Source organism: Dendropsophus ebraccatus, chromosome 1, assembly GCF_027789765.1.
Source record: "Dendropsophus ebraccatus isolate aDenEbr1 chromosome 1, aDenEbr1.pat, whole genome shotgun sequence".
Classification (NCBI taxonomy): Eukaryota; Metazoa; Chordata; class Amphibia; order Anura; family Hylidae; genus Dendropsophus; species Dendropsophus ebraccatus.
The window spans coordinates 8,184,602-8,211,165 of NC_091454.1; the positions used below are offsets into that span (position 1 = coordinate 8,184,602).

The 26,564-nt window shown below is 48.6% G+C and overlaps 1 protein-coding gene across 1 annotated transcript; it reads right to left on the reverse strand.

Annotated features, from left to right (window-relative positions):
* Window positions 1–1,990: 1,990 nt before the first annotated feature.
* On the reverse strand, window positions 1,991–25,602 carry STK38L (serine/threonine kinase 38 like). Its single transcript, XM_069965926.1, has 14 exons — window positions 25,452–25,602; window positions 13,136–13,280; window positions 12,403–12,454; window positions 12,186–12,308; window positions 12,021–12,104; window positions 11,793–11,916; window positions 11,325–11,479; window positions 9,082–9,184; window positions 8,786–8,847; window positions 8,534–8,651; window positions 8,275–8,398; window positions 5,803–5,898; window positions 5,590–5,684; window positions 1,991–2,755 (listed from the first exon to the last, which is right to left on the reverse strand). The coding sequence occupies exons 2-14, from the start codon at window positions 13,267–13,269 to the stop codon at window positions 2,628–2,630; spliced, it is 1,398 nt and encodes a 465-aa protein (XP_069822027.1). The 5' UTR covers window positions 13,270–13,280; window positions 25,452–25,602; the 3' UTR covers window positions 1,991–2,627.
* Window positions 25,603–26,564: the final 962 nt, after the last annotated feature.

Consider the following 26,564-nt stretch of genomic DNA (forward strand, 5'->3'; position numbering starts at 1 on the left):
AAATCAGGTGTCTTTTTTTAGGGGGGACTGTTATGATGGTCTTATCCAGTCACAGTATGGCGGTGGTATCCAGTCACAGTATGGCGGTGGTATCCAGTCACAGTATGGCGGTGGTATCCAGTCACAGTATGGCGGTGGTATCCAGTCACAGTATGGCGGTGGTATCCAGTCACAGTATGGCGGTGGTATCCAGTCACAGTATGGCGGTGGTATCCAGTCACAGTATGGCGGTGGTATCCAGTCACAGTATGGCGGTGGTATCCAGTCACAGTATGGCGGTGGTATTTAGCTGCATGTAGTGTCATACAGTAAATGTGATAACGCGGCCTGAGACTGATCAGGTATCAATATGATGCTTAGAAACTAAGAAATCCTGATGCTGATTGGTGAAGATGGAGGGGCCTGCAGGTGCAGTGAAGACGGGAGAGGCCTGCAGGTGCAGTGAAGACGGGAGAGGCCTGCAGGTGCAGTGAAGACGGGAGGGGCCTGCAGGTGCAGTGAAGACGGGAGAGGCCTGCAGGTGCAGTGAAGACGGGAGGGGCCTGCAGGTGCAGTGAAGACAGAGGGGTCTGCAGGCGTAGTGCCGGGGGCAGCAGCTGGTGATACGGCCCTGATGTAAGTGCCATACTGCCTGTATATGTGTGTGTATGAGCTATAGCACCTATACATAAGTCTACATACCACAGTGCCTGTATCTGTAACTATACGTGTTTGTATATGTACCTGTCTATATGTATCTGTGTGTATGTGACTGTATGGGCCACAGTATCTATACACAACGGTGTAAACCTATGTGCCACTGTGTCCAATCCCATACGTGTGACTGGGTCCCATTATCTGTGTAAGTGCATGTGCCGCAGTATCTTTGTGTGTATACATGCCTGGGAATAGATGTGGAGAGATGAAACAGATCATATGTGTGTGTCTGTGTACATGTGTAAGCGCTATGGCACTGAACAACCACTGTATCTACCTGCAACCGCCACTAGGGGGAGCTCTCAGCATACAGATATATACAGGATATACACGAATCATCTCACCCATACAGATATATTATAAGCTCAGGACATAGATGGGGCTTTACCTGTCTCCACCAATATTAAAGGCATCTCTATATATAAAGATTAAACATTTTATAATGAAATATTTGCACCCTTCCTTGTGTTTAAAGGGGTTGTTCACCAAAAATCTTTTTTCCTTCAAATCAACTGGTGCCAGAAAGTGCCAGAGATTTGTCATTTACTTCTATAGAGCCCTGTCCGGCTCTATGCAAACAGCTAGCATCCTGCACCTGGGCTCTACTGCCGCTGCACACTTTCAACTCTAAATCTATGACTTTTGGGGCATGATGGGAGTTGTAGTTCCGCAGCAGCCACATGCATCATGATTTTTTACACTCTTAAAAGGGGTAGGTCACAAAAAAAAAAATCTTTCAAATCATCTGGTGTCAGAAAGTGCTTTGAGATTTGTAATTTACTTCTATTCAAAAATCTCCAGTCTTCCAGTACTTATCAGCTGCTGTATGTCCTGCAGGAAGTGGTGTATGACACAGTGCTCTCTGCTGCCACCTCTGTCCATGTCAGGAACTGTCCAGAGCAGCAGCAAATCCCCATAGAAAACCTCTCCTGCTCTGGACAGTTCCTGACATGGACAGAGGTGGCAGTAGAGAGCACTGTGTCAGACTGGAAAGAACACACCACTTCCTGCAGGACATACAGCAGCTGATAAGTACTAGAAGACTGGAAATCTTTTAAATAGAAGTCATTTACAAATCTGTATAACTTACTGACACCAGTTGATTAGAAAAAAAATAAAAAAAATTGGTGAACAAGCCCTTTAATGATCATTTCATAATCTCCCTTTGCTGTCAGTGAATGGAACATTCTAGTTTATATTCATGACTGCAGGAGTAGTGCAGATAGTTACTCAGTGTGACACTTAGATGTAAAACTGTAAAATAAAATTATTTTTTTATTGATTTTTTTTCCCACTCTTTTCATCCGTTCCCAGACACCGCGTCCTCCATCTCTCGTACGCACAAGGTCAGTAAATGGAGGGTCTACTAATACACAGACGTGAGGAGGAGGGTGTAGATCCCATCCCCGAGAGTAAAAAGAAACATAAACCAGACACCGCTGAATAAATAATCATACAAATTAAAAATGTTAAAAAAAAAGTAACAATGAAATTCATGACTTTCCCTTTTTGTCCGGCAGCTGCCCCTTTAAAACAAAACACAGCCCCTGTAATCCCGTCATGGAACGGTCGTCGTCAGATCCGGTGATCGGCAGCAGAGCGCAGCTCTGGGGGTCTCACAGTGCAGTGAATGGTGCATTAAAAATAAAAGACCCCTTACCCCAGTGCCCAGCGATGGGGCGGAGCGCTCCTCCAAACATAACTTACACACTCCCTGTTTCCTCGATATAAAAGAAGGGAAAATAATAAGGACAAAACTAGATCCCCGGCCGGCTCCGCCATTGTGAGCGGGAAATCCCAGGCTGGCAGAATTTCCTCGGCGGCGGCGTCTCCACCAGTCCTGTGCGCCGGTCACATCTCCGCTTGGCAGATACCTGAGAATCGTTTGCGTTTTCTTTCCTTTAGTTTATTACATTTTCCCGTGATGAATCTCATAACTTCCCGGACTTCATGTAGGACGGGATGGAGCCGCGCTGGGTCAGACCCTCAAAGCGCTTGTAGGTGTAATTCAGGAAGACCCAGTCCTTGGATTTGTAGTCCGGTTCTGTCGTGTTTGGCACTAAGGGAGGTGAAACAAAAACTGGTCCCATTATAAATATATTGGGAAGGGATGAGAGAAAGAGAGCGAGAGCGATGGCGGCAGGGTCGGGAGCTGAGGAAGGAGGGGAGGGTCGGGAGCAGAGGAAGGACGGGAGCAGAGGAAGGAGAGGAGGGTCGGGAGCAGAGGAAGGAAAGGAGGGTCGGGAGCAGAGGAAGGAAAGGAGGGTCGGAAGCAGAGGAAGGAGAGGAGGGTCGGGAGCAGAGGAAGGAGAGGAGGGTCGGGAGCAGAGGAAGGAGAGGAGGGTCGGGAGCAGAGGAAGGAGAGGAGGGTCGGGAGCAGAGGAAGGAAAGGAGGGTCGGGAGCAGAAGAAGGAGAGGAGGGTCGGGAGCAGAAGAAGGAGAGGAGGGTCGGGAGCAGAAGAAGGAGAGGAGGGTCGGGAGCAGAGGAAGGAGGGGAGGGGAGGGAGCAGAGGAAGTTGAGAAGGGTCGGGAGCAGAGGAAGTTGAGAAGGGTCGGGAGCAGAGGAAGGAGGGGAGGGTCGGGAGCAGAGGAAGGAGGGGAGGGTCGGGAGCAGAGGAAGGAGAGAAGGGTCGGGAGCAGAGGAAGGTCGGGAGCAGAGGAAGGAAAGGAGGGTCGGGAGCAGAGGAAGGAGGGGAGGGTCGGGAGCAGAGGAAGGAGAGAAGGGTCGGGAGCAGAGGAAGGTCGGGAGCAGAGGAAGGAAAGGAGGGTCGGGAGCAGAGGAAGGAGGGGAGGGTCGGGAGCAGAGGAAGGAGGGGAGGGTCGGGAGCAGAGGAAGGAAAGGAGGGTCGGGAGCAGAGGAAGGAAAGGAGGGTCGGGAGCAGAGGAAGGAAAGGAGGGTCGGGAGCAGAGGAAGGAGAGGAGGGTCGGGAGCAGAGGAAGGAGGGGAGGGTCGGGAGCAGAGGAAGGAAAGGAGGGTCGGGAGCAGAGGAAGGAGAGGAGGGTCGGGAGCAGAGGAAGGAGGGGAGGGTCGGGAGCAGAGGAAGGAGGGGAGGGTCGGGAGCAGAGGAAGGAGAGAAGGGTCGGGAGCAGAGGAAGGTCGGGAGCAGAGGAAGGAGAGGAGGGTCGGGAGCAGAGGAAGGAGAGGAGGGTCGGGAGCAGAGGAAGGAGGGGAGGGTCGGGAGCAGAGGAAGGAGGGGAGGGTCGGGAGCAGAGGAAGGAGAGGAGGGTCGGGAGCAGAGGAAGGAAAGGAGGGTCGGGAGCAGAGGAAGGAAAGGAGGGTCGGGAGCAGAGGAAGGAGAGGAGGGTCGGGAGCAGAGGAAGGAGAGGAGGGTCGGGAGCAGAGGAAGGAGAGGAGGGTCGGGAGCAGAGGAAGGAGAGGAGGGTCGGGAGCAGAGGAAGGAGAGGAGGGTCGGGAGCAGAGGAAGGAGAGGAGGGTCGGGAGCAGAGGAAGGAGGGGAGGGTCGGGAGCAGAGGAAGGAGGGGAGGGTCGGGAGCAGAGGAAGGAGGGGAGGGTCGGGAGCAGAGGAAGGAGAGAAGGGTCGGGAGCAGAGGAAGGTCGGGAGCAGAGGAAGGAAAGGAGGGTCGGGAGCAGAGGAAGGAGAGGAGGGTCGGGAGCAGAGGAAGGAGAGGAGGGTCGGGAGCAGAGGAAGGAGAGGAGGGTCGGGAGCAGAGGAAGGAAAGGAGGGTCGGGAGCAGAGGAAGGAAAGGAGGGTCGGGAGCAGAGGAAGGAGAGGAGGGTCGGGAGCAGAGGAAGGAGAGGAGGGTCGGGAGCAGAGGAAGGAGAGGAGGGTCGGGAGCAGAGGAAGGAGAGGAGGGTCGGGACCAGAGGAAGGAGAGGAGGGTCGGGAGCAGAGGAAGGAGGGGAGGGTCGGGAGCAGAGGAAGGAGGGGAGGGTCGGGAGCAGAGGAAGGAGGGGAGGGTCGGGAGCAGAGGAAGGAGAGAAGGGTCGGGAGCAGAGGAAGGTCGGGAGCAGAGGAAGGAAAGGAGGGTCGGGAGCAGAGGAAGGAGAGGAGGGTCGGGAGCAGAGGAAGGAGAGGAGGGTCGGGAGCAGAGGAAGGAGAGGAGGGTCGGGAGCAGAGGAAGGAGAGGAGGGTCGGGAGCAGAGGAAGGAGAGGAGGGTCGGGAGCAGAGGAAGGAGAGGAGGGTCGGGAGCAGAGGAAGGAGAGGAGGGTCGGGAGCAGAGGAAGGAGAGGAGGGTCGGGAGCAGAGGAAGGAGAGGAGGGTCGGGAGCAGAGGAAGGAGAGGAGGGTCGGGAGCAGAGGAAGGAAAGGAGGGTCGGGAGCAGAAGAAGGAGAGGAGGGTCGGGAGCAGAAGAAGGAGAGGAGGGTCGGGAGCAGAGGAAGGAGGGGAGGGGAGGGAGCAGAGGAAGGAGAGAAGGGTCGGGAGCAGAGGAAGGAGGGGAGGGTCGGGAGCAGAGGAAGGAGGGGAGGGTCGGGAGCAGAGGAAGGAGGGGAGGGTCGGGAGCAGAGGAAGGTCGGGAGCAGAGAAAGGAGAGGAGGGTCGGGAGCAGAGAAAGGAGAGGAGGGTCGGGAGCAGAGAAAGGAGAGGAGGGTCGGGAGCAGAGAAAGGAGAGGAGGGTCGGGAGCAGAGGAAGGAGAGGAGGGTCGGGAGCAGAGGAAGGAGAGGAGGGTCGGGAGCAGAGGAAGGAGGGGAGGGTCGGGAGCAGAGGAAGGAGAGAAGGGTCGGGAGCAGAGGAAGGTCGGGAGCAGAGGAAGGAGAGGAGGGTCGGGAGCAGAGGAAGGAGAGGAGGGTCGGGAGCAGAGGAAGGAGAGGAGGGTCGGGAGCAGAGGAAGGAGAGGAGGGTCGGGAGCAGAGAAAGGAGGGGAGGGTCGGGAGCAGAGGAAGGAGAGAATAATATATATATAATTTACACCTGACTAGTCTGACACTTACCGGCCGGCTGTAATATATCCGATTCTGGGAATTCATCAAAGTTGGACGTGTCATCGATGCTTTTTATCTCTATGGTGATGGCCGCCGGTCTCTCCCTAAATGGGTAAAACATGACAGACAGAACATTAGACAGCGGGGACAATGGAGGTCTGAGACACTGCACGGAGGGCGGACCCCTTATATATGTCTATTATAAGACCCCCCGACCCATACCTGATGTGACCCCAGTCCACGCCTTCAAAGAAACCGTGACTCTTTATTTCCTCCACTCCGCTGGCGCCAATTCTGTTTTCAGAGTCTGTGCAAAACCTGTAAGAACATGTGACATAGTGTGATATAATGAGACATAGTGTAATATAGTGTGATATAATGAGACATAGTGTAATATAGTGTGATAGTGTGATATAATGAGACATTGCGTAATACGGTGTGATATAGTGTAATATAGTGTGATACAGTGTGACAGTGTAATAGTGTGATATAGTGTAATATAGTGTGATAGCGTGATATAACATTACAGTGTAATATAGTGTGATATAGTGTAATATAGTGTGATACAGTGTGACAGTGTAATAGTGTGATATAGTGTAATATAGTGTGATAGCGTGATATAACATTACAGTGTAATATAGTGTGATATAACATGACACATTGTAATACAGTGTGATATAATGAGACATGGTGTAATATAGTGTAATACAGTGTGATATAATATGATGTGATATAGTGTGATACAGTGTAATAATATGATATAATGTGATATAGTGTGATAGTGTGATACAGTGTAATATAGTGTAATATAATGTGATATAGTGTAATATAATATGATATAGTGGGATATAGTGTAATATAATATGATATAATGTGATATAGTGTAATATAGTGTAATCCAGTGTGATATAATATGATATGTGATATAGTGTGATACAGTGTAATATAATGTGATACAGTGTAATATAATATGATATAGTGTGATCTAGTGTGATACAGTGTAATATAGTGTAATATAATGTGATATAGTGTAATATAATATGATATAGTGGGATATAGTGTAATATAATATGATATAATGTGATATAGTGGGATACAGCGCCAGGGGATCATCAGTCAGACCCCACAGAGCTAACATGGCGTAGATCCAACCAGAATCTTAGGATAATCCAGAAAAGGTAGCCATTATCTTAGGGGGGGGGGGGGGCACTCTAGAACGAAAACCTGAAAAACCGGCGTGTCGCCCAAATGGTCCCCAAACCGGATGAGACAGGAATCTGGCTGTCAGTCTGGTGTGTCCGCTCCTCGTGTCCCGGGGCTCCGGCTCTTAGTAACATGCTGCACAGCCCAGGCTGGTAATATGAGGAGGTCCCACCCAGAGATCTATACACTGACACCAAGTCTCCTGATCTATAACCATGCACCCACAAGGGAATCTGAGCTCAGTGTATATGCATGCTGTGTGCTCAATCCCTTAAAGGGGCTGTTCACCCAACAACAAAAAATGGTTACTCTAATATCAACTAGTGCCAGAGATTTGCAATTTACTTCTATTTAGAAAAATAAAATAAAAAAATCTCTAGTCTTCCAGTACTTATCAGCTGCTGTATGTCCTGCAGGAAGTGGTGTATTCTCTCTAGTCTGACACAGTGCTCTCTGCTGCCACCTCTGTTTAATAGACTGGAGATTTTTTTATAGAACTATATTACAAATCTCTGGCAATTTTGTTAAACAAACTCTACAATTCAAGTCGAACAATGTTAGATTGTGGGGGTCCCCCGCTGATCAGCTATTTAAAGGGGCGGTGAGAGCTGCAATCTCTTACACTTTTACCCTTAAGTGCTGCATGGTCCAATTCGAGTGAACAAGGCAATAGAGTAGTACCTGGGACTGCAGCTACTGTAAGTACGTCCGTCATATAACTGGCCCTTTAAATGGCCGACTGGCGGGGGTGCTGGGAGTCAGATCCCCAGTAATTTAATATTAATAGTCTGACAGAATGTGGAAAGACTGGATAACCCCTTTAAGGGGTGGAGCATTGATTTAGGCTACTATTACACAAAGCCATTTTTCGCTGATCAACGATTAACGATAAACGATCTATATGGCAAACCACCCAAAATCGTTCACCCAATTACACAGAACGATGATCGTTACTTGTCGCCGCTACTGCGAATGACGTCTTACTCCACGCGAACGGTTTGCAAATGATCAAACGACCAACGATCTCTCCTTTAATCGTCTGCTATTACACTAAGCGATTATTGTTCAAATCCGAACGATTAATGATTTTTCGAACGATAATTGTCCCGTGTAATAGGGCCCTTACACTGAAGCTACATCCAGTAGGTGGCACCAGAGAGCCAGCCCATTCTGATGCTTACTTCCCTTGGAGCACTGCTTGGCCTACAAGATGTCTGTCATTGGGGCGTCTTACACTTCCAATAGTCCAGCACTTTGCCGGATCACTCCGGTTATTGGAATCCTGCTATGAATGGCTGATGTGTTTGTTTACCATCAAAGCCCGACTGGTCGGGAGCCAACGGGAGACCTTGGCACTGCACTTCCTGCATATAATGCGAGGGGTCACTGAGGTCAGCCATTGATGGTACATCCCCTTTAAGTGGTGCCAACAATCCCGGCCTTGGCCTGTGTGTGCGCGCACAGGATCACATGAGCTGCCGTCACACCCACCTGAGAATTAAGTCTTTGGCCTTTTCAGATATTGGCACCTCGGGAGGAAACACGAGCGTCTCTTTCCAGGTCATCACTTTCCGATACGTCTCCTGTGGGGTTTCTGAGCAGAACGGAGGATATCCTGCGAGGGGCAGAACAAAGCTTATTACGTCCTGCTTAATTATAACCCAGTCACATGATATAATGGGGGGGGGGGTCATAATACTACACAAATCCAGGATGAGCTCTCCCACCTCGTGTATCACTATGGTCGTACCTATCAGCATCTCATACATGATGACCCCCAGGGACCACCAGTCACACAGCTTGTTGTATCCCGTCTGCATGAAGACCTCCGGGGCAATGTAGTCAGGGGTCCCCACTGTAGAATATGCCTGCACAAAGAGAGAATGTTAATGCAAGGAAAACGTAAGAGCGGATACAGCTGCCCCTGTGATTGAGGATATTTAGAGGTGTGTGGCCCTTTAAGAACCAAAGCCCCTCAGCGGAGAACCAGAAAACATCTCACCAGCTGCCTCCGATTCTTCTTCCAGGTTTCCGCTTTCCTCTTCGAGTTCATATTCTGAAAAGCTAGAATAAAATACCATGGATATTAAAGAGAATCTCTGCTTATTATATCTTTATAATGGTCGGAGATCCCATCTTCTGATACAGAGCTCCAAACCCTCTGCGGAGTTACAGCGGCGTGTATACGGAGCTCCCCTGCTCTGTATCAGACACATGGCCATTGGTATAAAGGTTTATAGGGTGATCGGTCAGATCAGGTGGCACCTATACATGAATGGATTAGACCCTTCTACTCACTGAAGTCACTGGGCGGGTTGTGGCTGAGGTTCCTGTAGAATTCTGTACGATGAGCCTTCTTCAGGCCTGTGCAAAGACCAAAGTCTGAGAGCTTGACGTGACCCTGTGGGAAGAGGAACAGTTATATCAGCCTCATTGTCATCCACCTCCTCATCCTCAGCAATAGTACTACCTTCAACTACCTCCTCCTCCTCCTCAACACCACCAACAACCACCTCATCCTCGAGAGAACCACCACCAACCTCCTCATCCTCGAGAGTGCCACCAACCTCCTCATCCTCGAGAGTGCCACCAACAACCGCTTCTTCCTCGAGAGCACCAACCTTATCACCCTCAAAAGAACCAATAACAACCTCATCCTCATGAGCACCACCAACAAACCTCCTAATCCATGAGATAACCATCAGCAGGCTCCCCATTCTCAAGAGAACCACCAACCTCCTCATACACAACAGAACCACCAACTACTTCCTCATCCACAAGATAACCACCACCAACCCCCTCGTCCTTGAGTACCACCACCATTAACCTCCTCATCTTTGAGCGCACCACCATTAATCCCCTCATCCTTGAGCGCACCACCACCAACCTCCTCATCCTTGAGCGCACCACCACCATTAACCTCCTCATCCTTGAGCGCACCACCACCAACCTCCTCATCCTTGAGCGCACCACCACCAACCTCCTCATCCTTGAGCGCACCACCACCAACCTCCTCATCCTTGAGAGCCCCACCACCAACCTCCTCATCCTTGAGAGCCCCACCACCTCCTCTTACTTGAGGGCACCACCAGCAACAACCTCATTCTCAAGAGCACCAACAACCAGCTCATTCTCAAGGGACCAGCAACCTCCTGTTCCTCAAGAGCACCACCAACAACCTTCTCATCCACACAACAAACAACCACAACTTAATTCTTGCCACCAACAATCTCCTCCCTAACCACCTAATCCCCACATCCTTATCAACAGCCACCATCACAAGCTTATCTTCACCACCAAAAACCACCATCTCTACAACCTCCTTATCCCATCCTCCCCAACCCCAACAACCTCTTCATCCTCCCCAACCACAACAACCCCTTCATCCTCCCCAACCACAACAACCCCTTCATCCTCCCCAACCACAACAACCCCTTCATCCTCCCCAACCACAACAACCCCTTCATCCTCCCCAACCACAACAACCCCTTCATCCTCCCCAACCACAACAACCCCTTCATCCTCCCCAACCACAACAACCCCTTCATCCTCCCCAACCCCAACAACCCCTTCATCCTCCCCAACCCCAACAACCCCTTCATCCTCCCCAACCCCAACAACCCCTTCATCCTCCCCAACCCCAACAACCCCTTCATCCTCCCCAACCCCAACAACCCCTTCATCCTCCCCAACCACAACAACCCCTTCATCCTCCCCAACCACAACAACCCCTTCATCCTCCCCAACCACAACAACCCCTTCATCCTCCCCAACCACAACAACCCCTTCATCCTCCCCAACCCCAACAACCCCTTCATCCTCCCCAACCACAACAACCCCTTCATCCTCCCCAACCACAACAACCCCTTCATCCTCCCCAACCACAACAACCCCTTCATCCTCCCCAACCACAACAACCTCTTCATCCTCCCCAACCACAACAACCTCTTCATCCTCCCCAACCACAACAACCCCTTCATCCTCCCCAACCACAACAACCCCTTCATCCTCCCCAACCACAACAACCCCTTCATCCTCCCCAACCACAACAACCTCTTCATCCTCCCCAACCACAACAACCCCTTCATCCTCCCCAACCCCAACAACCTCTTCATCCTCCCCAACCACAACAACCTCTTCATTCTCACCACCAAACTCTCCAATACCAAGAATAGCCACAACTTCAACATAAAAATCACCACCACAACCTCAACAAAAATAAGAGAACTTTCTACTCCTCAACAATCACAACCTTCTTCTCATTACAAACAAAACTACAACAACCTCCTCATCCTTAACAAGCGGAAGCAATTTCCACTACTAGATGACCTGCACTTTGTGGATTTATGTAAAATAATTTGCTTTGTTAAAAGAGGTCTCCTACTTTTACAGACAAAGTACAGTTGATCGCTCACCACCTAAAGAGGCTGATAACAGAGACAAATAGATTGTATTCAACTGCACAGTCAATGGGTAGGAGCTATGATGTAACAAACACAGTAATCTACAGCATAGCCCGTCCACATAGACACATACGGCACCTTAGCGTCCAGCAGAAGGTTGTCTGGTTTGATGTCTCGGTGAATGAAGCCCAACTGGTGAATGGCATCAATGGCCAATACAGTCTCCGCAATATAGAACTGAGTCTCCTCCTCAGACAGCGTGTCCTTCTTCATGAGCAACGTCATCATGTCACCTACACAGGGACACCAACAGAACAGTGAGCGCAGCTCTGGGGTATAATGCAGGATGTAACTCAGGATCAGTAATGTATGTACACAGTGACCCCACCAGCAGAATAGTGAGTGCAGCTCTGGAGGATAATAGAGGATCAGTAATGTAATGTATGTACACAGTGACCCCACCAGCAGAATAGTGAGTGCAGCTCTGGGGTATAATACAGGATGTAACTCAGGATCAGTAATGTATGTACACAGTGACCCCACCAGCAGAATAGTGAGTGCAGCTCTGGAGTATAATACAGTAAATCACACTGGGCATGTATTTACCTCCAGGTAAGAACTCCATGATTAGATACAGGTTCCTCTTGTCCTGGAAGCTGTAGAACATTTTCACCACCCAGGCTCCATCCGCTTCCACCAATATATCTCGCTCGGCTCGGATGTGCGCCACCTACATAGGGGAGTATAGAGACTGAGACTCACACAGGATGAGGTCAGATACATACAGGTTAGCGCCCCCTACAGCCGCTCCCAGCACATAACGTCACTCCTCACCTGTTCCTTTTCCAACATGTCGGCTTTCCTGAGGATCTTCATTGCATAGATGTGTCCTGTGTCCTTCTTCTGCACCAGCCGCACCTGCCATAGAGAGTAAGAATATTCCTCACACCTCCGGGATCAGGGCATTATAAGCAATCTCTATTACCCCCAGAGACGCACCTCTCCGAACGCTCCCCTCCCGATAACCTTCAGAGACTCAAAATCGTCCAAGCCCAGCCGGGTCCTCTTGAGTCGCAGGAACTCGGTCTCCTTTCTGGCGTGCTGCGACCGCCGCAGTCTCTTCTACAGGGAGGAATAATAACGTATTAGGGGACGGAGCAGTTCTCAGTCTGGACACTAGGGGCAGACAAGTGCTCTATACAGAGATGTCACTCACCTCGTCGTCTCCCAGCCCTTCCTCGTCCATCGCAATTTCCAACTTCTTTTGCCTGTTAGGAAGGAAATTGCAAGTTCCATTAAAGGGGAACTCCAGTGAAAATATTTTTCTTTCAAATCAATTGGCATCAGAAAGTTATATAGATATGTAATTTACTTTTATCTAAAAATCTGCAGTCTTCCAGTACTTACTAGCTGCTGTATGTCCTGCAGGAAGTGATGCATTCACTCCAATCTGACACAGTGCTCTCTGCTGCCACCTCTGTCCGTGTCAGGAACTGTCCAGAGCAGCAGCAAATCCCCATAGAAAACCTCTCCTGCTCTGGTCAGAGGTGGCAGCAGAGAGCACTGTGTCAGACTGGAGAGAATACAGCACTTCCTGCAGGACATACAGCAGCTGATAAGTACTGGAAGACTGGAATTTTTTTAAAAAATAGAAGTAAATTACAAATCTGTATAACTTTCTGGGACCAGCTGATTTGAAAGAGGAAAAAAAAATTTTTTTTTGACAGAGTACCCCTTTAAGAGAGCCGGAGCACTGGGGTAGATGATGAAATCATGTGATTGAGTGACTCCGAACCGCTACTACATCATAGGGTGTGTGGGGGGGGGTCCCATATAAAGATTACACAAGTGTCACATGATTACCTGCTGCAAAACTACAAGTCCCATCATGCTGAGCGTGGTGAGGGCATGCTGGGGGTTGTAGTCTGCACCAGTAGGGGGCGTAGTACCTGGTCTCCCGCTCCTCGTGCTGCAGGATCAGGTTGCTGTAGAAGGTTTCCAGCGTCAGCTTGGCCACGGTCACCCTCTCCCGGGTGTGGTTACTCATGGGGAAGGCGGTGGCGTTCCCGGCCGTCATTGCCATAGCAACGAGCACTGGAAAAAAAGAACAAATTTTGGGTGAGACCAATCCAGAAATAGCAGAGGCCACAGGGGCACCGGCCGGCGCCATCCCACCCCCACACCTATACATCAATGCCCAATATTGTAGAACGTTCCCCAACCAGTGGCTGCTGTAAAACTACAACTCCCAGCATGCCCTGATGGATTCCCATATACAGGGTGGGGGGAGAACTACCAGCGAGAGCTTCAAGGGCCCCCCCAGCTGGGTAAGACGGGCCTTCAAGGGGGGCTGTCAGGTCATGCTGAGCATTGTAGTTCTGCAGCAGGTGGAGGCTGGGAGTGATCTCGGACTATCCCCCTCCTCCTCCTGGTATTCCCTCACCAGCTGTAAGGAGTCAGAGGAGGAGGAGGACGTCCTCGAATACCGCTTTAAGCGTGGACCCTTTACACTGGAGACCCTCATAGTATCGCCCCATTTTGGAGATAATCATATAGGGGTCACTCCATCTGGACAAACCCCAATTCATAGTATTATAAGGTTTACACCTCAGGGTATTAGGACAGAGGTGGGAACCGTGTAATACCACATGTTACCAGCAGGGGGCATCAACCACAGACAACTAATACACAAGACCTATCGCTTTGTTCATCCTGAGTCTCCTGGTGGGACTGACAACTATAACTAGCCAAGACACGTCCGGAAGAGGCTATGTAAGGGAGAGCTGGATGATACGTGCGGGGAGGCTATGTAAGGGAGAGCTGGGTGATTTGTGCAGGGAGGCTATGTAAGGAAGAGCTGGATGACACGTGCGGGGAGGCTATGTAAGGGAGAGCTGGATGACACGTGCGGGGAGGCTATGTAAGGGAGAGCTGGATGACACGTGCGGGGAGGCTATGTAAGGGAGAGCTGGGTGATATGTGCAGGGAGGCTATGTAAGGGAGAGCTGGGTGATATGTGCAGGGAGGCTATGTAAGGGAGAGCTGGATGACACGTGCGGGGAGGCTATGTAAGGGAGAGCTGGGTGATACGTGCGAGGAGGCTATGTAAGGGAGAGCTGGGTGATACGTGCGAGGAGGCTATGTAAGGGAGAGCTGGGTGATACGTGCGGGGAGGCTATGTAAGGGAGAGCTGGGTGACACGTCCGGGAAGGCTATGTAAGGGAGAGCTGGGTGATATGTGCAGGGAGGCTATGTAAGGGAGAGCTGGATGATACGTGCGGGGAGGCTATGTAAGGGAGAGCTGGGTGATTTGTGCAGGGAGGCTATGTAAGGAAGAGCTGGATGACACGTGCGGGGAGGCTATGTAAGGGAGAGCTGGATGACACGTGCGGGGAGGCTATGTAAGGGAGAGCTGGATGACACGTGCGGGGAGGCTATGTAAGGGAGAGCTGGGTGATATGTGCAGGGAGGCTATGTAAGGGAGAGCTGGGTGATATGTGCAGGGAGGCTATGTAAGGGAGAGCTGGATGACACGTGCGGGGAGGCTATGTAAGGGAGAGCTGGGTGATACGTGCGAGGAGGCTATGTAAGGGAGAGCTGGGTAATACGTGCGAGGAGGCTATGTAAGGGAGAGCTGGGTGATACGTGCGGGGAGGCTATGTAAGGGAGAGCTGGGTGACACGTCCGGGAAGGCTATGTAAGGGAGAGCTGGGTGATATGTGCAGGGAGGCTATGTAAGGAAGAGCTGGATGACACGTGCGGGGAGGCTATGTAAGGGAGAGCTGGGTGATTTGTGCAGGGAGGCTATGTAAGGAAGAGCTGGATGACACGTGCGGGGAGGCTATGTAAGGGAGAGCTGGATGACACGTGCGGGGAGGCTATGTAAGGGAGAGCTGGATGACACGTGCGGGGAGGCTATGTAAGGGAGAGCTGGGTGATATGTGCAGGGAGGCTATGTAAGGGAGAGCTGGGTGATATGTGCAGGGAGGCTATGTAAGGGAGAGCTGGATGACACGTGCGGGGAGGCTATGTAAGGGAGAGCTGGGTGATACGTGCGAGGAGGCTATGTAAGGGAGAGCTGGGTGATACGTGCGAGGAGGCTATGTAAGGGAGAGCTGGGTGATACGTGCGAGGAGGCTATGTAAGGGAGAGCTGGGTGATACGTGCGGGGAGGCTATGTAAGGGAGAGCTGGGTGACACGTCCGGGAAGGCTATGTAAGGGAGAGCTGGGTGATATGTGCGGGGAGGCTATGTAAGGGAGAGCTGGATGACACGTGCGGGGAGGCTATGTAAGGGAGAGCTGGGTGATACGTGCGGGAGGCTATGTAAGTAGGTGGTGGGTGATATGTGCAGGGAGGCTATGTAAGGGAGAGCTGGGTGATACGTGCGAGGAGGCTATGTAAGGGAGAGCTGGGTGATACGTGCGAGGAGGCTATGTAAGGGAGAGCTGGGTGATACGTGCGAGGAGGCTATGTAAGGGAGAGCTGGGTGATACGTGCGGGGAGGCTATGTAAGGGAGAGCTGGGTGACACGTCCGGGAAGGCTATGTAAGGGAGAGCTGGGTGATATGTGCGGGGAGGCTATGTAAGGGAGAGCTGGATGACACGTGCGGGGAGGCTATGTAAGGGAGAGCTGGGTGACACGTCCGGGAGGCTATGTAAGTAGGTGGTGGGTGATATGTGCAGGGAGGCTATGTAAGGGAGAGCTGGGTGATACGTGCGGGGAGGCTATGTAAGGGAGAGCTGGGTGATATGTGCGGGGAGGCTATGTAAGGGAGAGCTGGGTGACACGTCCGGGAGGCTATGTAAGTAGGTGGTGGGTGATATGTGCAGGGAGGCTATGTAAGGGAGAGCTGGGTGACACGTGCGGGGAGGCTATGTAAGTAGGTGGTGGGGTGCGGCCGGCGGTGACAGACGGGGGGGGGGGGCGCTCTCACCCTCTCATTGTCTGACGACGGCCGCGGCTTATGGGGGGGGGGGGGCTGAGGCTTCAATGGAAGAAACATCAGACGAACAAGACTAAGGGTACAAACCCACACGGCGTATACGCAGCAAATACGCAGCAGTTTGATGGTGAAGATTTAATGCTGAGTTCAGTTATTTAGATCTAATCTGCTGCGTTTTTGCTGCGTATTCGCTGCGTATCGCAGCAGTAAATACGCTGTGTATACGGTGTGTGGGTTTATACCTTAAGGGTACAAACACACACGGCATATACGCAGCAGATACGCAGCAGATTAGATCTAAATAACTGAAGACAGTATCAAATCTGCGTATCTGCTGCGTGTGTTTGTACCCTTAATAAGGAAATCGCACCAAGAACAGAGCCGCCAGCAGCCGCCAGCTCTCCGGGAGTCCAGAGCGTATCACCAGGTGTATCTAAGCACATAACAACCCGCAGTCACCTGGGCCCTGCAGGCTCCTCCCACTATCTGTGGCCCCTCCCCCTCTTCTGGGATTGACTCTATATAGAGAAGAGAAGCATCTGCTCTGGCTGCAGCCGGGCCCCCGGGGGCCACACACCCCGCAGGGAGGGGCACCTTACATCAGCCGTATACACCGCACAAGGTCTGATGTGTATACAGCGGCCGGATATCACAGAGCTGGAATCGCTGCCGAACCCCTCAGAACCACCGCCAGGGGGCGCTAAACATAGAAAGAGATGGATCTGCAGCTGGTGCAAAACTACAACTCCCAGCATGCCCTCACAGCCTCTATTCTAATCAGCCTCTTGGGACTGTGGCACTCTGAACAGGAGGGATAAAACCATGTGCACTCAGGTGTCTCCTGCTAATTGCGGTCATGTGGGTCTCACCAGGAGGAGTGCAATACACGGAGAAAAGAGAGAAACAAAATGCGGTTCAGGGAAGAAACAGAGTGCTGCACCTCACATCCTGCACCCTTCCTGTCTGTCCCATTCTATCTTTGATAGCTATGGTGAGCGCAATACCTTATCCAGACTTGTGCTGCTTGGGGGCGACCTTCTCCGCCGGCGGTGCTGGCCGGGTTCTGGTGTGGTGTTTTTGGGTCTGGTCCTGTGGCATGGGGGTCGCAGGGCCGTCCCATGGCCCCCGTTCCCTGGCTGTGCACGCCTGCGGGGTTGGTGGCCACTGACTGGCACGGTGTGGACTTAGTGTAGGGACCCATGTGTATCAGATACCGGCACGAGGTACATGGGGCAGTATGGCTTGATCAATTCATACACAAAATTCTGATGTGTTTTTTATTTAGCCAAGCGGCACTAGTATCAGCCATAGGTGTGAGGTGCAGCACTCTGTTTCTTCCCTGAACCGCATAACTACTATAATACTGCTCCCTATATACAAGAATATAACTACTATAATAATGCTCCTATATACAGGAATATAACTACTATAATACTGCTCCTATATACAGGAATATAACTACTATAATACTGCTCCCTATATACAGGAATATAACTACTATAATACTGCTCTTATATACAAGAATATAACTACTATAATACTGCCCCCTATATACAGGAATATAACTACTATAATACTGCCCCCTATATACAGGAATATAACTACTATAATACTGCTCCTATATACAGGAATATAACTACTATAATACTGCTCCTATATACAGGAATATAACTACTATAATACTGCTCCTATATACAGGAATATAACTACTATAATACTGCCCCCTATATACAGGGATATAACTACTATGATACTGATCCTATATGCAGGGATATAACTACTATAATACTGCTCCTATATACAGGAATATAACTACTATAATACTGCTCTTATATACAAGAATATAACTACTATAATACTGCTCCTATATACAGGAATATAACTACTATAATACTGCTCCTATATACAGGAATATAACTACTATAATACTGCCCCCTATATACAGGGATATAACTACTATGATACTGATCCTATATGCAGGGATATAACTACTATAATACTGCTCCTATATACAGGAATATAACTACTATAATACTGCTCTTATATACAAGAATATAACTACTATAATACAGCTCCTATATACAGGGATATAACTACTATAATACTGCTCCTATATACAAGAATATAACTACTATAATACTGCTCCTATATACAGGAATATAACTACTATAATCCTGCTCCTATATACAAGAATATAACTACTATAATACTGCTCCTATATACAGGAATATAACTACTATAATACTGCCCCCTATATACAAGAATATAACTACTATAATACTGCTCCTATATACAGGAATATAACTACTATAATACTGCTCCCTATATACAGGAATATAACTACTATAATACTGCCCCTATATACAGGGATATAACTACTATAATACTGCTCCTATATACAGGGATATACTATAATACTGCTCCTATATACAGGAATATAACTACTATAATACTGCTCCTATATACAGGAATATAACTATTATAATAATGCTCCCTATATACAGGAATATAACTACTATAATACTGTCCCCTATATACAGGAATATAACTACTATAATACTGCTCCTATATACAGGGATATAACTACTATAATACTGCTCCTATATACAGGAATATAATTACTATAATACTGCCCCCTATATACAGGAATATAACTACTATAATACTGCTCCTATATACAGGGATATAACTACTATAATACTGCCCCTATATACAGGAATATAACTACTATAATACTGCTCCTATATACAAGAATATACTACTATAATACTGCCTCCTATATACAGGAATATACTATAATACTGCTCCTATATACAGGAATATAACTACTATAATACTGCTCCTATATACAGGAATATAACTACTATAATACTGCCCCTATATACAGGAATATAACTACTATAATACTGCTCCTATATACAAGAATATACTACTATAATACTGCCTCCTATATACAGGAATATACTACTATAATACTGCATCCTATATACAGAGATATAACTGGTGGATAGCAGTAGTAGTGGTAGGTGTGGTGGCGGTTGTGCTGTGTATAGCAGCTGTCACACCCACTTCCCCTTCTCCCTGAGAATCTGGCACAGGTCACACTCGGTTGCACATTGATGATACGTGACTCCTGTGTACACTGGACGAGGACGGCAGTCAGAAGAAGCTGTGGGACCTATGTATGAGGGAGGATGTATATATTGACAGGTTACCCGTATATAGATGTATATATTGACAGGTTACCCGTATATAGATGTATATATTGACAGGTTACCCGTATATAGATGTATATATTGACAGGTTACCCGTATATAGATGTATATATTGACAGGTTACCCGTATATAGATGTATATATTGACAGGTTACCCGTATATAGATGTATATATTGACAGGTTACCCGTATATAGATGTATATATTGACAGGTTATCCCGTATATAGATGTATATATTGACAGGTTACCCCGTATATAGATGTATATATTGACAGGTTACCCCGTATATAGATGTATATATTGACAGGTTATCCCGTATATAGATGTATATATTGACAGGTTACCCGTATATAGATGTATATATTGACAGGTTACCCCGTATATAGATGTATATATTGACAGGTTACCCGTATATATTGACAGGTTACCCGTATATAGATGTATATATTGACAGGTTACCCGTATATAGATGTATATATTGACAGGTTACCCCGTATATAGATGTATATATTGACAGGTTACCCCGTATATAGATGTATATATTGACAGGTTACCCTGATATAGATGTATATATTGACAGGTTACCCGTATATAGATGTATATATTGACAGGTTACCCGTATATAGATGTATATATTGACAGGTTACCCGTATATAGATGTATATATTGACAGGTTACCCGTATATAGATGTATATATTGACAGGTTACCCGTATATAGATGTATATATTGACAGGTTACCCGTATATATTGACAGGTTACCCCGTATATAGATGTATATATTGACAGGTTATCCCGTATATAGATGTATATATTGACAGGTTACCCCGTATATAGATGTATATATTGACAGGTTATCCCGTATATAGATGTATATATTGACAGGTTACCCCGTATATAGATGTATATATTGACAGGTTACCTGTATATATTGACAGGTTACCCGTATATAGATGTATATATTGACAGGTTACCCGTATATAGATGTATATATTGACAGGTTACCCCGTATATAGATGTATATATTGACAGGTTACCCGTATATATTGACAGGTTACCCGTATATAGATGTATATATTGACAGGTTACCCGTATATAGATGTATATATTGACAGGTTACCCCGTATATAGATGTATATATTGACAGGTTATCCCGTATATAGATGTATATATTGACAGGTTACCCCGTATATAGATGTATATATTGACAGGTTACCCGTATATAGATGTATATATTGACAGGTTACCCGTATATAGATGTATATATTGACAGGTTACCCCGTATATAGATGTATATATTGACAGGTTACCCGTATATATTGACAGGTTACCCGTATATAGATGTATATATTGACAGGTTACCCGTATATAGATGTATATATTGACAGGTTACCCCGTATATAGATGTATATATTGACAGGTTACCCCGTATATAGATGTATATATTGACAGGTTACCCCGTATATAGATGTATATATTGACAGGTTACCCTGATATAGATGTATATATTGACAGGTTACCCGTATATAGATGTATATATTGACAGGTTACCCGTATATAGATGTATATATTGACAGGTTACCCGTATATATTGACAGGTTACCCCGTATATAGATGTATATATTGACAGGTTACCCCGTATATAGATGTATATATTGACAGGTTACCCTGATATAGATGTATATATTGACAGGTTACCCGTATATAGATGTATATATTGACAGGTTACCCGTATATAGATGTATATATTGACAGGTTACCCGTATATATTGACAGGTTACCCCGTATATAGATGTATATATTGACAGGTTACCCGTATATATTGACAGGTTACCCGTATATAGATGTACAGCTCTGCCATCCCCAGGAATAGACGGGCAGCATATCAGTGTAGACGGACACACAGACACCGGACAGGACGGAGGATCCAGGTCATACAGATGGACAGGATGGATGCGGGGGAGGTGTGGCCGAGCCCGGTGCCGCACACGTGTGGAAGAAACACCTCATGGACATTTTATGTAATCCTGCCGGGATCCCCCAACTGGTGGGGACACTACAACTCCCAGCATGCAGGCGAGGGCTGTCAGGGCATGCTGGGAGTTGTGTTAGACAGTGAAGCCAAACTGATGCCGCTGGGACCCCCTCTAACATCCACATCATGTAATACTACAAGTCACCAGCAGGGGCCGCTGCAGGGAAACCTATGGTCTTACAGAGTGATCACACTACAACTCCCAGCATGCCCTGGTGTATGGTGAAGATACAGACATAAGCTGTGTATACAGTAATATTATCCAGCCAGACTACAACTCCCAGCATGCCCTGGTGTATGGTGAAGATACAGACATAAGCTGTGTATACAGTAATATTATCCAGCCAGACTACAACTCCCAGCATGCCCTGAGCCGTGACACACAGATCTGCAGAGATAGGAGGACATCATGTACAGCCCAGCTGTGTATACAGGCAGCGACCTCACCTGTATCCAGACCAGACAACCCTCAGGGCTCCGCACCTATACACTGTAACATCAGCACAGCAGGGGGATCCACACTGATACACTGTAACATCATCAGCACAGCAGGGGGATCCACACTGATACACTGTAACATCATCAGCACAGCAGGGGGATCAGGCTCCACACTGATACACTGTAACATCATCAGCACAGCAGGGGGATCAGGGCTCCACACTGATACACTGTAACATCAGCACAGCAGGGGGATCCACACTGATACACTGTAACATCATCAGCACAGCAGGGGGCTCCACACTGATACACTGTAACACATCATCAGCACAGCAGGGGGATCAGGCTCTACACTGATACACTGTAACATCATCAGCACAGCAGGGGGATCAGGCTCCACACTGATACACTGTAACACATCATCAGCACAGCAGGGGGATCCACACTGATACACTGTAACAGATCATCAGCACAGCAGGGGGATCAGGCTCCACACTGATACACTGTAACAGATCATCAGCACAGCAGGGGGATCAGGCTCCACACTAATACACTGTAACATCATCAGCACAGCAGGGGGATCAGGCTCCACACTGATACACTATAACATCATCAGCACAGCAGGGGGATCAGGCTCCACACTGATACACTGTAACACATCATCAGCACAGCAGGGGGATCCACACTGATACACTGTAACAGATCATCAGCACAGCAGGGGGATCAGGCTCCACACTGATACACTGTAACACATCATCAGCAGAGCAGGGGGATCAGGCTCCACACTGATACACTATAACATCATCAGCACAGCAGGGGGATCAGGCTCCACACTGATACACTGTAACACATCATCAGCACAGCAGGGGGATCCACACTGATACACTGTAACAGATCATCAGCACAGCAGGGGGATCAGGCTCCACACTGATACACTGTAACATCATCAGCACAGCAGGGGGGGGGGGGAATCAGGCTCCACACTGATACACTGTAACACATCAGCACAGCAGGGGGCTCCACACTAATACACTGTAACATCATCAGCACAGCAGGGGGATCAGGCTCCACACTGATACACTATAACATCATCAGCACAGCAGGGGGATCAGGCTCCACACTGATACACTGTAACACATCATCAGCACAGCAGGGGGATCCACACTGATACACTGTAACAGATCATCAGCACAGCAGGGGGAATCAGGCTCCACACTAATACACTGTAACATCATCAGCACAGCAGGGGGATCAGGCTCCACACTGATACACTATAACATCATCAGCACAGCAGGGGGATCAGGCTCCACACTGATACACTGTAACACATCATCAGCACAGCAGGGGGATCCACACTGATACACTATAACATCATCAGCACAGCAGGGGGATCAGGCTCCACACTGATACACTGTAACAGATCATCAGCACAGCAGGGGGATCAGGCTCCACACTGATACACTGTAACAGATCATCAGCACAGCAGGGGGATCAGGCTCCACACTAATACACTGTAACATCATCAGCACAGCAGGGGGATCAGGCTCCACACTGATACACTATAACATCATCAGCACAGCAGGGGGATCAGGCTCCACACTGATACACTGTAACACATCATCAGCACAGCAGGGGGATCCACACTGATACACTGTAACAGATCATCAGCACAGCAGGGGGATCAGGCTCCACACTGATACACTGTAACACATCATCAGCAGAGCAGGGGGATCAGGCTCCACACTGATACACTATAACATCATCAGCACAGCAGGGGGATCAGGCTCCACACTGATACACTGTAACACATCATCAGCACAGCAGGGGGATCCACACTGATACACTGTAACAGATCATCAGCACAGCAGGGGGATCAGGCTCCACACTGATACACTGTAACATCATCAGCACAGCAGGGGGGGGGGGGGAATCAGGCTCCACACTGATACACTGTAACACATCAGCACAGCAGGGGGCTCCACACTAATACACTGTAACATCATCAGCACAGCAGGGGGATCAGGCTCCACACTGATACACTATAACATCATCAGCACAGCAGGGGGATCAGGCTCCACACTGATACACTGTAACACATCATCAGCACAGCAGGGGGATCCACACTGATACACTGTAACAGATCATCAGCACAGCAGGGGGATCAGGCTCCACACTAATACACTGTAACATCATCAGCACAGCAGGGGGATCAGGCTCCACACTGATACACTATAACATCATCAGCACAGCAGGGGGATCAGGCTCCACACTGATACACTGTAACACATCATCAGCACAGCAGGGGGATCCACACTGATACACTATAACATCATCAGCACAGCAGGGGGATCAGGCTCCACACTGATACACTGTAACACATCATCAGCACAGCAGGGGGATCAGGCTCCACACTAATACACTGTAACATCATCAGCACAGCAGGGGGATCAGGCTCCACACTGATACACTGTAACACATCATCAGCACAGCAGGGGGATCAGGGCTCCACACTGATACACTGTAACACATCATCAGCACAGCAGGGGGATCAGGGCTCCACACTGATACACTGTAACAGATCATCAGCACAGCAGGGGGCTCCAGACTGATACACTGTAACATCATCAGCACAGCAGGGGGATCAGGCTCCACACTGATACACTATAACATCATCAGCACAGCAGGGGGATCAGGCTCCACACTGATACACTATAACATCATCAGCACAGCAGGGGGATCAGGCTCCACACTGATACACTGTAACACATCATCAGCACAGCAGGGGGATCAGGGCTCCACACTGATACACTGTAACACATCATCAGCACAGCAGGGGGATCAGGGCTCCAGACTGATACACTGTAACAGATCATCAGCACAGCAGGGGGCTCCAGACTGATACACTGTAACATCATCAGCACAGCAGGGGGATCAGGCTCCACACTGATACACTATAACATCATCAGCACAGCAGGGGGATCAGGGCTCCACACTGATACACTGTAACACATCATCAGCACAGCAGGGGGATCAGGGCTCCACACTGATACACTGTAACACATCATCAGCACAGCAGGGGGATCAGGCTCCACACTGATACACTATAACATCATCAGCACAGCAGGGGGATCAGGCTCCACACTGATACACTATAACATCATCAGCACAGCAAGGGGATCAGGCTCCACACTGATACACTGTAACACATCATCAGCACAGCAGGGGGATCAGGCTCCACACTGATACACTGTAACACATCATCAGCACAGCAGGGGGATCAGGCTCCACACTGATACACTGTAACAGATCATCAGCACAGCAGGGGGATCAGGCTCCACACTGATACACTGTAACAGATCATCAGCACAGCAGAGGGATCAGGCTCCACACTGATACACTGTAACAGATCATCAGCACAGCAGGGGGATCAGGGCTGCTGCTTCGGTCACCTATATAGTGTCCCCGCTGATACAACTATCCAGACCCTCAGCTGTGAGAAGTATCAGGTCTGTGCAGGTTACTGGATGTTAACAAACTATGCGACAATTCACTGACAGCAATCAGAGATACTGCGACATTTCCATACAATAGTGAGTGCAGGGTATATAGGATATATAGTATAGGCGCCTCACCTGCTCTCGTCCCCGGTCCCTCTCTTCACTACAGCCTCCGCTGCCCCGGGACTCCGCTTCCACCGGTAAGCAGACTCCGCACTGAGCTCAGCCTCGTCCTCCGGCCGCTCTAGCAGACACTTCTCGCGAGATCTGCGCACCTGTCCCGGCATCCCCCACCACCCCCTGTCACACCCGCAGCCTGAGCGCAGGGACACGCCCCCTCCACGCGTCGTCAGCACTCCGTCCTGCCACTAGAGGGCAACCGATGCCGTCAGCTCTCACCATAAGACTCCATTTTGTAGTAGACTAATCTCGTTGAAGCGCACTTATAGTCGCCAGAAAAATGGACGCTTATTTGGTGACAGATATTTAAAATTGATAAATCTCTTTTGTTCCTATAGTTAGTTTTCCCTAAAGTGACGTATTATCGTTTGCTTCGAATTTTCTGGTGCATTTGTCCAGCCATTCAGATAAGTGACATTTCAAAAGATGTAAAACTTTATTGTTAATTGAAGTGAACATAGGCTACAAATTAGAGATACATGTCTTAATAATACTATATTGTACCAGGATTATATTATGGATAAAAATTAACAGATTGTAAATAAAATTGTAAATAAATGAATGGACTTTCCCAGGTTGCCATATCTACCTCAGTCCAAAGCTGAGTTAGAATCAATGGGAAGCCGTAATTGACAAAATCTGGAATGGGGAAGGTATTTCTTTGGCGGGCAGATGTCCGGCTTTGTTACTGTGCAGTACGTGATAGATCACCAACTCCCAGGCGAAATAAAAGAAACCTAAGAACACACAATGAAGACACAACACATTGTCATCAGGTGTCAGTCTCAATTTTATTTAAAAATCACATGATATTGGAAATAACAACAGACCCCCGACTCATGAAGAGTCCCCCTCTAGCAATTAGGCAAGGAAGAAACCCCAGTGGAAGAAACCTTGAGGGAAAAACCCCCAGTGGAGGAAACCGAGAGAGCCATGGTTAGAGAGTTGCCCCTTCTCTGGGCTTAGAGGGTAATACGAACATAATCAGATCTATAGACAACATAATAAAGATAGACTACATATATACTACAGTGAATGTGAGAGAGATCTGGCCGCCATAGCTGTCAC

Excerpts from the sequence above, each read along its gene's own strand:
- STK38L (XM_069965926.1), bottom strand. The coding sequence starts at position 13,269 with ATGGCAATGACGGCCGGGAACGCCACCGCCTTCCCCATGAGTAACCAC. Across the intron at positions 8,848-9,081 it reads CAACCCGCCCAGTGACTTCA|CTTTTCAGAATATGAACTCG; the intron begins GTGAGTAGAAGG and ends ATTTTATTCTAG. Across the intron at positions 8,399-8,533 it reads CATGTATGAGATGCTGATAG|GATATCCTCCGTTCTGCTCA; the intron begins GTACGACCATAG and ends TGCCCCTCGCAG.